The 14,758-nt window shown below is 47.6% G+C and overlaps 1 protein-coding gene across 8 annotated transcripts in view; it reads left to right on the top strand.

Moving 5' to 3' along the window:
* The window catches only part of Cacna1e (calcium voltage-gated channel subunit alpha1 E), a 304,265-nt gene that overhangs the window by 225,792 nt on the left and 63,715 nt on the right, over positions 1-14,758 (top strand). For 5 of the 8 annotated variants that reach the window (XM_032914636.1, XM_032914632.1, XM_032914633.1 and 2 more), the window contains 8 exons: positions 1,039-1,106; positions 2,705-2,802; positions 6,911-6,967; positions 8,134-8,787; positions 9,212-9,525; positions 11,702-11,861; positions 12,979-13,108; positions 13,777-13,836. In XM_032914636.1, coding sequence (XP_032770527.1) covers positions 1,039-1,106; positions 2,705-2,802; positions 6,911-6,967; positions 8,134-8,787; positions 9,212-9,525; positions 11,702-11,861; positions 12,979-13,108; positions 13,777-13,836 — 1,541 coding nt within the window. The remainder of the gene's footprint in view (positions 1-1,038; positions 1,107-2,704; positions 2,803-6,910; positions 6,968-8,133; positions 8,788-9,211; positions 9,526-11,701; positions 11,862-12,978; positions 13,109-13,776; positions 13,837-14,758) is intronic. The other 3 variants (XM_032914635.1, XM_032914638.1, XM_032914640.1) reach the window with 1 other exon arrangement.

The following is a 14,758-nucleotide window of genomic DNA, read 5'->3' as shown; positions in this document are numbered from 1 at the left end:
TATTTTTTGAGACAGGGTCTCACTATAGAGCTCTGGCTATTCTAAAACCCACCATGTAGGCCAGCCTGACTCTGTCTACCAAGTACTGGGATTAAAGATGGGTACCGCTATGCCTGGCTTAAATGCATCTTATAAACTGTGGATATTTGTGTAAACATTAGGTATCCAGAAAAGTGAAACTCGCCTTGAATTGGGTTTTGAAACACAGAGGGGCACTCTGATGTGGCTGCAGTTTTTGCATATAGCCTCACAAAGAAAAGAAGCTCTTTTCAGCTTCTCCCATGAGAACGTCTACTAGTAGGAACAGATTATAAACTAGACATAAAGAATGCATAAAAAGAAGCTATCTGATACATTGACGAAAAGGAAGGCCAGTCTATCACAGTGGCAGCCCCATGACTTTCCTGCTACTCTCTAAGTAGCCAGAACCATCGTTTTAGGGTAGGACTAGTTTGATGTTCCACAAGGTAGGGGCCTCAAACAAAGAAGATGGAGAGTCAGGAGTTAGAGCATGTAGTAGAAGTAGATTTCAGCACAAATCTTGTCCTTGCTGTGACATTTGCCAAACGAATCCTGGAATCCTAATAAGAACGAGAGAAGTCAGCGCCCCATTACAGAAACAACTGGTCTCATTTCCTGCTGCTTTTGAAGAAAGAGTGGCAGGATGTCCACCATGTCCACCGGTCCAAAGGTGTCCCCCGCCTTCCAGGAGGGAGAAATGAGCACTGGCACTCAGCTCCCTGCACATATTCCTCAATGATCCTTTTGTTGCCTGTTGCTACTCATCAAGGCCATGGCTCTCTGGGTGCCTCCTCACCCTGTTTGCCCTCACAAATGGTTTGATTCAAGGCTTACCTTATTATTCTATGCAAAGAGGAAAACTATGGAAGGAGGAAGGACACATATTACCCCATTTCCTCTCTTGTGGCCTTGGCAACTTCTTCCAGTGTTGAGTCAGGAAAGCCCTGGAGGTACCCTCCCAGATCTGCTGGAGCCTTTTTCTTTTCCTGCCTGTCCATCCTTGACCCATACCCACAGACACACTGCTGAATGTATTCTTGGCTATCGCTGTGGACAATCTCGCCAATGCCCAGGAACTGACCAAGGTAAGCACTATTTCTAAGAGGGTTATCTGGGGTTTTTTTTTGTTTTTTGTTTTGTTTGTTTGTTTGTTTGTTTGTTTGTTTGTTTGTTTTTGGTTCTTTTTTTTCGGGGCTGGGGACTGAACCCAGGGCCTTGCGCTTCCTAGGCAAGCACTCTACCACTGAGCTAAATCCCCAACCCCTAAAAGAGTTATCGAGTAGAAGCTGTTAGATGGCTGGGCAGTCACAAACCCATACAGGAGAACTGGTTTGCTTTCACTGAGTTGGCTGAGGTTTGCTTCAGCCAGGATACAGGAAATATCAGCTTATCTCCATTAGTCTTCAGATGGTTCCTTCCTAGAATTATGGAATGCAGAGCCAAAAAACTATTAGAATTCTAGATTTTAAGCTCTGCCTTTGCTCCTGCCATTGTGATCATATTACGGCCTCAACTGTGTGACCGAATCCTCACAGTTTAGTTGTGAGAGTGGTCAGGGGAACTGGGGCTCCCGCACTATTACTGCCAGGGTATCCATTAGCCATGGTCATTCTAGAAGTTTCTATCAAATCAGATACTACCTTTCTCAAAAAGATATTCCTTTCTTTTAAGGGATTCTTCATTCCCAGGGATGAGACAGTGTTGACTGCAGTGGGGTGGTCTACAAAATGGGTATAATAATCTTGCTGCACAGATTTGACTTTAGAAAGGTACAGAACGCCCCAAGGTTTTCTGAACTTTTCCCACTGACCTGCCACCTGCTCTTCCCCAGATCTCTTGAAACCCTCACCTCTATGATATGAGAAGGAAAACACCAGCTTTAGTATGTGAAAAACTGGCTTTGAATCCTATATCTGTCAGTCACTGACTGTGTTAGCTTTGGTGAAAGTGCTGATCTCCATCAATAGTGTTTTCTCTGATGTACAAAGGGAAAGACAGATCTCCCTAGATGTCTCATAGTATTACAGCAAAAGTCAAATGAAATACTGTGTGTAGACACCACAGCATGCTGGGAGGACATGAATATCATAATACTTAGAGTCACTACCTGGAAAGTTTTTATTGCTGTCATCACTTCGAACAAGCATATAGCTGAGGCAGAGCCAGAGAGGTGGCTCAGCAGTTAAAAGTATCCAGCGCTCTTCCAGAGGGCCTAACGTTGGTTCTAAGGACCATATGGAGTGTCTCACAACTGCTTGGACTTCCAGCTTCACGGAAGTCCAATGCCTTTTTCTGGTTTCCATGGGAACCTATATACCTCTCTGTCTCTGTCTCTGTGTCTCTGTGTCTCTGTCTCTCTCTGTCTCTGTCTCTTTCTGTCTTCCTGTATATATCTCTCTCTCTGTCTCTGTCTCTGTCTCTGTCTCTCTGTCTCTCTGTCTCTCTCTCTCTCTGTCTCTCTCTCTCTCTCTCTGTCTACCTCCCCCCAATCTAAAATGTAGATGAAGAAATGAGACCTCTGCCTAGAAACCCATGAACAATGCAGGGAAGATTCCATGTCGGGGTTAAAACTTTTCTTCTGCTTACCTCATCTTGCTGGGTCTTCAGAGCTCCTGGGGAAGATGGAAGGAAGCTACTCTCCTTGTTGCAACCTTAGGTAAAGCTATCTCTGTTTTGTGCCTAGGATGAGCAGGAGGAAGAAGAAGCCTTCAACCAGAAACATGCACTGCAGAAGGCCAAGGAGGTCAGCCCGATGTCTGCTCCCAACATGCCTTCCATTGAGTGAGTAGGCTATCGAAATTGACCCTGGGCTTCTGGGGCTAAATCTAGTTTATCAGCATCTGTGGTAGTCAGATGTAGGAAGGGACCTCCTCTGCTCCGTGAACTGACCACAGTGAAGTGTTACAGGCCAGATAACAAGAATAGGGGAGGTGGGGGGAGGCAACATTCAAGTAAATCCAAGTTGCACCCTGTGTGCAAATAGAAACCTAAACATGCAGGAGGCAGTTTGTGTGGTGTTCTGAAGGAACAGTCCCTCAGCAAGGTCTAGTGTGGCTTATAGAAACTGAGGGGAATGGAAGATAGTGAGGCCAGGGAGAATGACACCAGCCGGTGAAGCCAGTGCAGAGGTCATGGGAATACTTAACATGGGAGGATGTAGCATATAGCTTCCACTTTAAAGTGCCACTCTGCTCCATGGAAAATGGGTTGTGAGGGCCCATCATGGCTGCAGTGAGACACAGCTGGCTGTTAGAGTAGTGCAGGTGATGATGAGTTAGACACAGGAGGTGGTAACAGAGGACACCATAGCTCTGCTCATTCCGTCTTTTGAAATGTGAGCCAATGGGATACACTTAGGTATTGAGTGCAGGAGGGGGCGATACAAATTTCTCAGCAGTTTTATAGTTCGGGGACCTAAATGGCTGCATGGGGGGTGGGAGCATTTATTGATACTTCGGAGATAGTGGAGATCCAGCGTTTGTTTTGGTCACATTGACTGTGAAATGCTTCCAAGGCATCCAAGTGTGTGAATAGGCTATTGGTTGCATGAGTCTTGAGCATCCAGGAGAAGTTGGGATTAAAATAAAGATTTGGGGGAAGTCATTTGCATTTAGATGGTATTTAAGCCAGCAGTGTGGGTGAGATGACCCAGGAAGAGTGGGGACAGGGAATGAGTGGAGCTGAGGACAGAGGCTGAGCATGCGCATCTCTGCCACTGGAGAAGCTGGGGAAAGAGGCAAGGGAGTATAGCCAGGGGACAAAGAGGGGACAGAAAAACATGATGTCCTAGAAGCCTGTATCAGAGTAGGCAGTGACATACTATTGGCAGAGTGGGCATGCTATTGAAGAAGTACCGCCTCCAAAGGGGACAGAGAAGAGACCACTGGATTTGGCAAGACAGAAGCTACTTTAGTGGCCTTGTTAGTAGCCTGGTAGGAACAGTGTCCAGACGGAACAGATTTGAAAGTGAGTTGGACAAATGATATGAAGGGAAGATAGGATCACTCTACCAGAGTCTATGTTCATCAGTGCTCCACGGGAGAACTTGGGGAGTCAATATGGGCCCAGCACAGGCCTGGCCTCTGCACAATAAATGAGGGCAGTTGGTGGAAAGGAACCAGAGAATTCCTTCCTGATGATAAATAGAGCATGTATGCAGCCTGTGTGAGAGATCTTGTCACGTTGCTGGGGACAGTGGTAACCCATGGAGAGAGAGAAAAATACAGCCTGAGCTAGTGGCCCCTGTCAATTGTTACTTAAAGCCAGAGAGAGAGAAGTCCTCAGTACATGGGTCTTTGGAAGGAATTTCTGAGTAGCCTCTGTCTTACCTACTGGGATGCTCCCCATTCTATATGGTGCCTGCCCCCTATCTATTTTACTATTGATTTGTGTTTGCTTTTCAAAGCCGTGAAGGCTTGATTTCTAAGCCCCTTTTCTGTGAGTCTGAGAAATAAAGAGAAATCATTAAAGATTGATTGGAGAATACCAAACAACTCCTTCCTTTTTAGAATATTCTCCGGTCTTGAGTAATTTCCACCCTGCTCCCCTGAACTCAGAAATTTTGGCTAAAATCACATACACACAGGTATCCAAAAATGCAGATGGATGGGACTGGCTGCTTCAGGAGTGGGTGGTTCTATTTACTGAGATGAGAAGCCTGGGGGAGAAGAAGGTTTGGAGAGATGTGATTGGTGATGATGTTTGGCCCAGAGTAGAAACTATTTAGGGAATGGAAGAATGAATGAAATGTGGGTAGGCACAGGGCTGTGGGAACCAAGCAGTGAACACCAGTGCAGAGTGAAGGTGTCACAGATGCTGCAAGAATCCACAAGAAGATGACATCAGGGCTTGGGTTGCTGTCCACATACCAAGTGGTATTTATTGTAGCTAGGGGTGACCTCAAGGGATGCATGCCTTGCTCAGGTGTGCAGCTCAGACAACTGATTTCTGATAAGCACATAACCTCAGAAAGAGCATCATTACAAACCCGAGCTTCCCGATGTTAGTCTTAATTCTGTCAAAAAGGTGCTCTGTGGCATTAAAGAGAACCACTTAACACCACAGAGCCTGTTTCCCCACGTTTGTAATGAGAAGAAGGACATCTGCTCTTCCTACTTCACACAGCTATTATGGGGTGTACACAAAAACCACATGAACATGAGTTAGAGTGAGTGGCTACTTCTCTGTGTGGTTTGGGAATATGAGTGAAAATTTGGGATGTTACCTACATGAATAGAGAGGTGAAGTCAAGTGTCACGTATGTGTCTGGCGGTATGACAAAGATTAGTTTCTCTTTTGCTTGGAGTGTGTGTGTGTGTGTGTGTGTGTGTGTGTGTGTGTGTGTATGTGTGTAAGAGGAAGCATGCATGTGTGTGAGAAAGCCTCTGTGTGTAATAGAAATAGAAAGTATGTGTGTGAGAAACTGTGGTAGAGAGATAGAAAACATAAATGTATGTATGTATGTATGTATGTATGTATGTATGTATGTATGGGGGAGAGGAGGGGGGAGGGGGGAGAGAGGGGGAAGAGGAGAGAGAGAGAGAGAGAGAGAGAGAGAGAGAGAGAGAGAGAGAGAGAATCCTTCCATATACTTACACATGCTCCTAGAGGGCTGGTATTTTGCATACTTGAGGATTTGCAAGTAGATCATATGATACGCTTCTCCCCGTGGGTATGCATGCTGCCTGTCTTGAATGTATGCTTTTATTTCTATATGCTACCAATGTTTCTCGCCCCCACCCTGCCCCGTGCCTGCTATAGTACAGGCTGATGATGCTGAGGGGTATGGATTTTTGTCAAGGAGCTCACAACATCTCTCAATGACATCTACACCAATGAGTGCTTGTACACACGTACATTTGTGCTTCTTCCAGGTACCCCCAAAGAGGCTTAGACTGGCTGCCTCTGCTTCCTCAGACCTGCCCCTTGTATAAGGCTCCTTTCCAAATGCATGAGTTTGGCAGCTGAGCAGAGTTCATTAGCCTGGCATGTTCTGCACTGATGGGGATCTCCTCAGACAAGGAACATCATTTAGCTGCTTTCCATACCCAGCAGGGCTCATTGGGCTGAACCAGGGTCCTCCAGCTCAAAAATTTGAGCAAGCTCACTCTGGGAATATCTCAGATAGATTGCCCTCCACCCTAGGTTTGGCCCCGTGCTGACACACTCATTTCCTACTTTTACAACTTCTGTCTATCACGCTACTCTGATCTTCCCTTAAGCATGTATTTGAATGGATGCGATGCATATGTAGAAGTAATATTTCTCTACACCAGTCTAAGAAGATCAAGTCTGTGTTTCACCCAGAGGAATAGAGTAAACCTTGAAGGCTTCTCCCTTAGGGAATCATGTCCTCTGAAGTGTGGCCCTGTGGCCTCTGAAATGTGGCCATGTCCTTAGCCTTGGGCTGCTCCATACCTCATTGGTGTGCATGGCAGAGCATTTGTTTCCTCCGTGCTCCATAAAACTGAGCCAGGGTCTGCTGTATTGTGATGACCTTGGGAGTCAATCCTGTGTGAATATCCTTTGTCACCCTTGAAATGGTGGGGGAGGGGTGCTTGTCCAAGTAGGACTCTGGAGGGTGGCAGTGTGAGCTCACTGAGGCATGCTATGAAGCATTAGAAGGTCTATTCTACATGAAATAGTCTGTCCCCTGGGACTCTGCATGTGTGCTTCAGGACTGAGATCTGGGTATTTGCACATAGCAAGGACTCAGAAGCCACTGTGGGAGCACCCTAGGTGGGGGAGTCTACAGGAGACAAAGAGGTGCATGGAAGCCCTGTGGACGTGCAACACTCTCTGGCTTCCCTCTGGACATCTGCTGGTGGCTGTGGGGCTTGTGGTTCCTAGAGGTTGGGGTGGACTGAACCTGTTCGTTTTTCTTCCCCAGAAGAGACAGAAGGAGAAGACACCACATGTCGATGTGGGAGCCGCGCAGCAGCCACCTGTATGTGTGTACCGGTCTGCGTGTTGTGGAGTGGTTCTGTGTGGGCATGGGGATGATGTGTTTTTGTCCTGACCACGGACAAAGTGATACCAAGTGTAAATGTCAGTGTGTGCCTTGGCGTGTGGGTGTGGACGCGTGTTCCATGCACATCTGTGAACGTGCCCCCCTGCCCCTTTCAGTGCGCTTCTATTAGTGTGTCTAAAGTATGTGACAGTACGTTGTTTGCTCTTGTGTTTGGTCTGCGAGTGGGCACGTGTTCACATGGGTAATTAGTGTTGGTGGGTGTTTTCTTCACGTAGGTAGTTGTGTACATCTGTGTGGGCCTCCGCGAAGGTTCGTGTGGGTCCATGTGCACATCTCTTTAACAGTTGGTGGGTGTGTACCCACAGGCACGTGAGGGAAGGAGTGGGTGTCTGCCCTTCCAGCTGAGGAGCCCACGCCTGTGTTCTTGTATGTCATGTTTGTGCCTTCCTGCTGCCTTGCGAATGCTCATTAGGCCTCTGAGCTGAAATGCTCAACTGTTAGTTTGGCCATCAGCTGCTGGTGGTCTCTGTGAATATAGCCTTTCGTGGGTTTCCTTAGCTGTTGCTTTAGAAGCTCATGATCCCCCTACCTTGCAGGGGATACTGCCATTGTTAGAACATGGTGGCTGCTTGCCACTCTCAGTATCTTTCTTGGTATCTGAATAGGGTGCATCTCAGCCCTGGCTATTCCAGGCTAAAATCAGAGAGGGATAGAGAGAGGAGGACAATCTCTGACCTTGAAGGAAGGGTCATTTGTGGGTACATAAGAGACCCCAGCTGATGCCCTCAATCAAAGGAGAAAGGGGGAGGGAAGGCTGGTGAGCCCTTTTATTGCCACTCTCACTGGTCTTGGAGACACTAGGCTCAGTCCTGGGCTGACCCATCCCTACCACATGGTGATTGCACTGCAGAGGCAGGGATTGAAATGAAAATTACCCTACACAGGACTTGGAGGTACTGCTCTGACAACTTTCTCATGTGTGGCCACTCTGCCCCTTGCATCTCTGTGCTTCTTGTTGGGATCCTCCCATTAGTTCCTTCACCATGACCCCTGCTCACCATGGCCCCTGTAACCTGCCATCTCTGACTCTCACATGTGCTACCAGGTCCTGACTATAGCCCTTGCCCTTTCTCCGTTGTCAGGAGGGAGAGGAGACGCCGACACCACATGTCTGTGTGGGAACAGCGCACCAGCCAGCTGAGGAGGCACATGCAAATGTCTAGCCAAGAAGCCCTCAACAAAGAGGAGGCCCCACCAATGAACCCCCTCAATCCACTCAACCCACTGAGTCCTCTCAACCCACTCAATGCTCATCCCAGCCTCTATCGGAGGCCCAGGCCCATTGAGGGCCTAGCCCTGGGCCTGGGTCTTGAAAAATGTGAAGAGGAGCGTATCAGCCGTGGAGGTTCTCTCAAGGGGGACATAGGTGGCCTGACCAGCGTCCTGGACAACCAGAGGAGCCCTTTGTCCTTGGGCAAACGGGAGCCACCGTGGCTGCCCAGATCCTGTCATGGAAACTGTGACCCAACCCAGCAGGAGACTGGGGGAGGAGAGACCGTGGTTACTTTTGAGGACCGGGCCAGGCACAGGCAGAGTCAGAGGCGAAGCCGGCATCGCCGAGTCAGGACTGAGGGCAAGGAGTCTGCCTCTGCCTCCAGAAGCAGGTCTGCCAGCCAGGAGCGGAGTCTGGATGAAGGGGTGTCCATCGATGGGGAGAAGGAACACGAGCCTCAGAGCAGCCACAGGAGCAAGGAGCCAACCATCCATGAAGAAGAGAGAACTCAGGACTTGAGGAGGTAAAGGAGTCCCAGAAGGGCCCTGGAGGGGTGAGGGCACTAGAGGGGTGCAGCTCAGGTTTCTGTGAGGAATTCTGTGATGGAAACCTATATGGGTCTCAGTTTCCCCCTCTATAAAATAGAGATGATGCCAAAATGCCATATAGAAGGTGTAGCTTAATCTAACAGGCAACCTAATCTTGCAGAAACGATGTTCTATTCCAGAGCGTCTTCACTGAGTGTGGAGCCTGGATGGATGGGTAGATGGGAATCTGTCAGTGAGCATGGCCCATGAGCATTTACCTCACTGTGTCTGGATAGGAATGGAAGGCAGCATACGCTGTCAGGCCTGCTTGGGCTCCTCTTCCCTTTCCTTTTAGCCAGAGGCATCCACCACTCTAGAACAGCCTCTGAAACACAGCCATCTCCTTCTCTTTATTCTCAGGACCAACAGTCTGATGGTCCCCAGGGGCTCTGGACTGGTAGGAGCTCTTGATGAGGCAGAAACACCTCTAGTCCAGCCCCAACCTGAGCTGGAAGTGGGGAAGGATGCAGCTCTGACAGAGCAGGAGGCTGAAGGCAGCAGCGAGCAAGCCCTGCTTGCGGATGTACAGCTGGATGTGGGCCGGGGCATTAGCCAGAGTGAACCTGACCTCTCCTGCATGACAACCAACATGGACAAGGCTACCACTGAGAGCACCAGTGTCACAGTCGCCATCCCTGATGTGGACCCCTTGGTGGACTCAACAGTGGTGAACAGTGAGCACAGTCCCTGTTCTGTCACCCCCTTCCACCCCCCAACTGGAGCTGAGGACAGCTAGTTCTGGGGCCCCTCTAATAGAACTCTAATAAATAATAGAAAGGCACCCCGTCAAGACTAAAACATTTTTCACAGTCTAGTGGCAGTGTTCTCCTACAGAGTTAGACTTCCCTCAGCTGTAATTTTATCCTGTAGAACTTGGTCCTGTGAGTCTTCACAGTGGTTACAGTTTATAACCAGTTACATTCTGCTATAACCGGATGGCATTCTTGTGACCTGCTGGGAGGACTAGTAGATCTCCTGAGGTGGACTAGCAGAATGGGTCTTGCTCTGGTTCCTGCTCTGCTCAGTTAGTGGTCTCAGAAAAAGCCCTGCATCTTTGAGGGCCTCTGTGGCACATAACGTGATTCCCTGGAGAGCATCCCGGCACTGACATTCCATGACTCTATTACTCCTCTCTCTCTCCTAGGAGCTCTCAGACACACTTTCCCATCAAGATTCTTTCATGCAGATGTCAATCTGAAACACTGACAAAAAAACACAAGGGAAAAGCGTTCAACCTACTACCTTACTGGGCCTGTGTAGCTACCTTTCCCTGAACCACACCTCTCTCTTGCATTCATGGTGTCCCTGACCCCACCCTGACCACATATTCCCTGATGACATTAATTCCGTGTCCTGTTCCTGCATGGCCCTGCTCTAATCTCTGCCTCATCCCTAAGTTCCTTCCCAGCTTTAGTCCCATTTCTCATTCTGACTTGAAACCTGTACTTCTCCCCTGTATTAATCATTCCCTTTATTCTTGTCCCCACATGTCACCCTTGCACTGTCCCATACCATATAATCTGCCCTTACCCTATCCTTGCATTAATGCACATGCTTTCCCTGTCCCTACACTCACCCATCTCTGCATTAATCTCAATGCTTGCCTGTGGTCACAGGTTATGACCACGGGGTTCCATCGGTATGTGTTTTCCTTCTCTTTCTATCTCCTGTCATGTGAGTCTCTCCTCGGCTCCCTTTCTGCCTCTCTACCTCTGCTTCCCTTCCACTCTCGATTCACATCACCAACCCTCAGAAATGACAGGTCAGCTTTTAAAAAGTAAATCTCCCATGTCCAGTGCTTGCTGGGGTTGGCTGGGGCATGTTTCAGTATTGAAGGTTCACATCACTTTTAATGTCTGTCTGATTTTGTACTTTTATTAAATAAGAAGTGCTTTGGAGCCTCTTTTTATAAGAAACAACTTGGCCATCTCTCTGCTTCCATGCTATGACTGGTGTGGGTCCTGTATCACAGCGCAGTACGTGACAGGAAGGTTTTTAGGCACGTGCTATCACTTTGCTACTAGAAGGCCCCACCATGAGCCAGGATCACAAAGGCTTGCTACTTCTCCCGAGTCTCAGGGTAGTGGCACTCCTTGGCCATAGGGCAGTGGGAGTGCCGTGATTTCCCAGACCTTCTCTCCACACTGAAAGCTTCCTGCCCCCCCCCCAGCATAGAAACAGAAAGTAGCCACCTGACATTGTTCCGTGACCCCTGGCTGCTTCATCACCCCCAGCACTAGAGCACAGTCACAGGCCTATATTCACATGAATATTGCATTTTCATTTCTATATTCATCGTGCTGGAGAAGGTACAGCCAGAAAAGCAGTATGCGGAGAGTAATGGTTTCTTGAAATCTTCCGTTGCAGAGATCTTCTGAAGGTGGATAGGATTTCAAATTAGCTGTGTGACCTTAGGAAAGGCATGGAAACTCTCTGAACTTCAGTGTTTCTATCTGTATATTGGGAATAATAGTATACCCCACTGAGGGGTTGTTAATATGGAGGTTCAATGGGTGAGCTCAAACAGAGTTTAGACATAATTTCTAAATTGTGAAAGCTTTGTAGCTGCAATGGCTATGCTGTCTCCTACACTACAAATGTTCATCTGTAAAAGGGAAAATATTTTTATTATTTCTGTGACACAAAAGGCTGTAGTATATAACATAGGTAAGGTTAGAGATAAGAGGAGGAAGACTTCCCCTCTGGGGAAGAGCCCTCATTTGGGGGACTGATGCTGTCAGGGTACCTTCCCAGCATCATCCTTGGTGTCCCCTCCTATCCATTCCTTTCTGTTCCCAACTGAAATGAAGGTCTGCAGGTTTCTGAAAAGTCAAACCATTCTGCTTGCAGTTAGCAACAAGACGGATGGAGAAGCCAGTCCCTTGAAGGAAGCAGAGACCAAAGAGGAGGAGGAAGAGGTGGAGAAGAAGAAGCAGAAGAAGGAGAAGCGGGAGACTGGCAAAGCCATGGTGCCCCATAGCTCTATGTTCATCTTCAGCACCACTAACCCGTGAGCCATGCTCCTGTTGCATCCCACTTTGGTACTAGGAGAGAGAGAGCCAGTATTTGAGCCAGCCTGGGATGCTGGAAAGGAAATGGGGAGCCCTGTTATCTTCCTGAGTCCTCCTGGCAGAGGGTAGCTAGAAAGGGAAATATTTGGAACCCAATAGGTAAGGTAGCGCATTAAGCTGAACAGCTTCTCACCTCTGTGTCCATAGTTTCCAGGGTAACTAAAGACAGAATACAGGAGAAATATCATGGGAAAAGACCCTTCCCTACTCTTTGATCAGAAGTTAGGAAAAGGAAAATGAAGGAACTCTCCTTGAGGATGTTTTCAGACATTCTGGAAGAGGAAACACTATGGACCCTAAGATGGTCAGACATCTACTGGAGTTTAAAGGTTTGGTACCTCTGTTCTGCATATGGAGGTTTGAAAAGAGCTTCCTTTCCCAGGAATGGAGGAGTGTTAGAGAAGAGTCTAGAATGTTAGGTTGAAGAAATATAGAACGAAGAAAAGAGTATGTACCTTATGCCCTGTAATTGGCATATAGATCAGCTTCTGAGACAGGAAAGTGACCTTCAGTGGTCACGTGGGCAGTGTTCAGACACACCTGTGGGATGGGAGGAAGCTGGGTTAAGATGTCAGATCATCCAAAGTTAGAGCATAGACTGCAGATATTTCTATCAGAATAGTCAGGAAGCCATAGAAACATCCTCGGCAGGGATTTGTTTTTGTGTTTCTTGGCTCTTTATGATTTCCTAGGCAGGTCCTGGTTTCACTGCTTACAGGAGAAGACACCAGGATGCATCAGAGGGTACCACATGCCACTGGGGGTTACATAGTCTCACACGACTGTTCCTCAAAGCTCACTCAGTGTGTGCAAATAATGAATCTTGGCTTGCATGACATAGCCTCTAACCAATCTGATTACCTTTCTCCACTAGGGCCTGAAATCAAGGGGTGGTGCTTGAGAAATTAAATTGCTCTCCCTGGTGGCTTCCTTTGGCAAGGGCCTGGCTATCTGGAAGAGGCTGATGTAGGCTTATGAGAAGTACAAGGGGCAGGCCTGGGAACGATGTAGAATGAGCTCAACAGGGTGAGCTCAACAGGCTTTTCTCATCCACAGGATCCGCAGGGCTTGCCACTACATTGTGAATCTACGCTACTTTGAGATGTGCATTCTCTTGGTGATTGCGGCCAGCAGCATTGCCCTGGCAGCTGAGGACCCTGTACTAACTAACTCGGAGCGTAACAAAGTGAGTACTTGGGGGGCAGTTTGCCAACATTCTTAATGCTCTGGGGTCTATTCTATCCCTCGCCCTCTCCTTCAGCATCAGAGGAGAATCAAGATAGGATAAGAGGAAGGTTTCTGGGGATGAAGAAGATAGAGAAATTGTGCCTGTTCCTTAGAGACAAGTATGAGCCATTTCCCACACCCACAACCACACCACTATTTTTAAGCTGCAGAATCAGGCTTGACACCCAAAGCTAGCTTGGCTTCTGAGAGGGCTCTGCTGTTATTGAAAGGTCTGGACATAGGATATAACATAGAACCATAGGTGATGTGTGTGTATACAGGGAAACTGTGGGTCTACCACAAGTCATTGAGTCATCTCCTAGGTACCCAATAGGTCTGGAGAGAAAGATTTATGGGGAACAATTCAGGCTCTCGAAATGAAGTTATAGCTAAAGGGAGGGATAGCCTCTGGACTATGTGGCTCAGACAGGTTCCCTGGTCCCTTCTTCCTTGTGTTCCCTCTCAGCTCTGCTATACATAGTATGAAAAATTCCTTACTGTGTTCTGGGGTGGGAATTTATGGGAGGTATGGCGGTCATGTGGGATGGAATAGGTCATTGGACTGGTATACAAAGAGGTTGGTGACTTTACATGGTCCTCTCTGTCTTGTTCATGTGTATTTTGCAGGTCCTGAGATATTTCGACTATGTTTTCACAGGAGTGTTTACCTTTGAGATGGTGATAAAGGTAAAAGTTTCCAGAGAAAATATGGACTCTGGATTTCAGTTGTATCACTAGACTGCTCCTTTAGTTTAGGGTCCTTCCCCAATAATGCTATTTCCTAGTCTATGGCAATAGCAAGAAAGCTTCTGCGAGCCCTCTCTCACCTCAGTGTCCTCAGTGGGGTATGGCTGTGCAGACGTGATTGAATAATGTAGCTCTCTTGCCATGGCCTGAACAGGAGGCAAGCAGTAAGTGGGCACACAGCTTGAGGGTGGTATAGTTCTGCACATGTACTCCCGGTCATATTCAGAACATATGTCCAGGCAATGGGTTAGGGAGATGTAAATCTTTCCAGGCTCCATATAACTCCAACCAGATCCTATCCCCTCCAGGCTCCTAACATCCAACAGAACTCTCTCATTCCAACTTAAACATGTCTGGGGTTTCTACCCATCCATGCAGATGTGGCAATATTTGGAGCTCTGGAACATAGAGGAGAGAGAGAGATTATGACAAGATTCTGTAATGGCAGAGAAGTCTAGTTCAACCCTGTGCGACTTTGAGAAGGGACCTGAGTCCTCACTGTACACTGGAGATATTGTGTGATTATGAGAAGAGGTTTCAAACCTCATTTTTATCTAGAGAGTTTGCTGGATATCTTCCTTGCTCCTCAGGCCCAAGGTGGGTTTGGCTATTGTCTTACTTAGAATTTCTATTGCTGTGAAGAGACACTGTGACCACAGCAACTCTTATAAAGGAAAACATTTCATTGGGGCTGGCTTACAGTTGAGAAGTTTAGTCCATTGTCACGACGGCAGAAAGCTTGGTGCCATGCAAGCAGACATGGTGCTAGAGAAGTAACTGAGAATTCTAGATTTGGATCCACAGGCAGCAACAAGAGAGAGATACTGGAACTGGCTTGAGTATCTGAGACCTCAAAGCCCAT

This window comes from Rattus rattus, chromosome 10 (assembly GCF_011064425.1).
Source record: "Rattus rattus isolate New Zealand chromosome 10, Rrattus_CSIRO_v1, whole genome shotgun sequence".
NCBI classification, from domain to species: Eukaryota; Metazoa; Chordata; class Mammalia; order Rodentia; family Muridae; genus Rattus; species Rattus rattus.
Note: the sequence above shows the minus strand (reverse complement) of the source record. Positions and strands in the feature narration are given on the sequence as shown.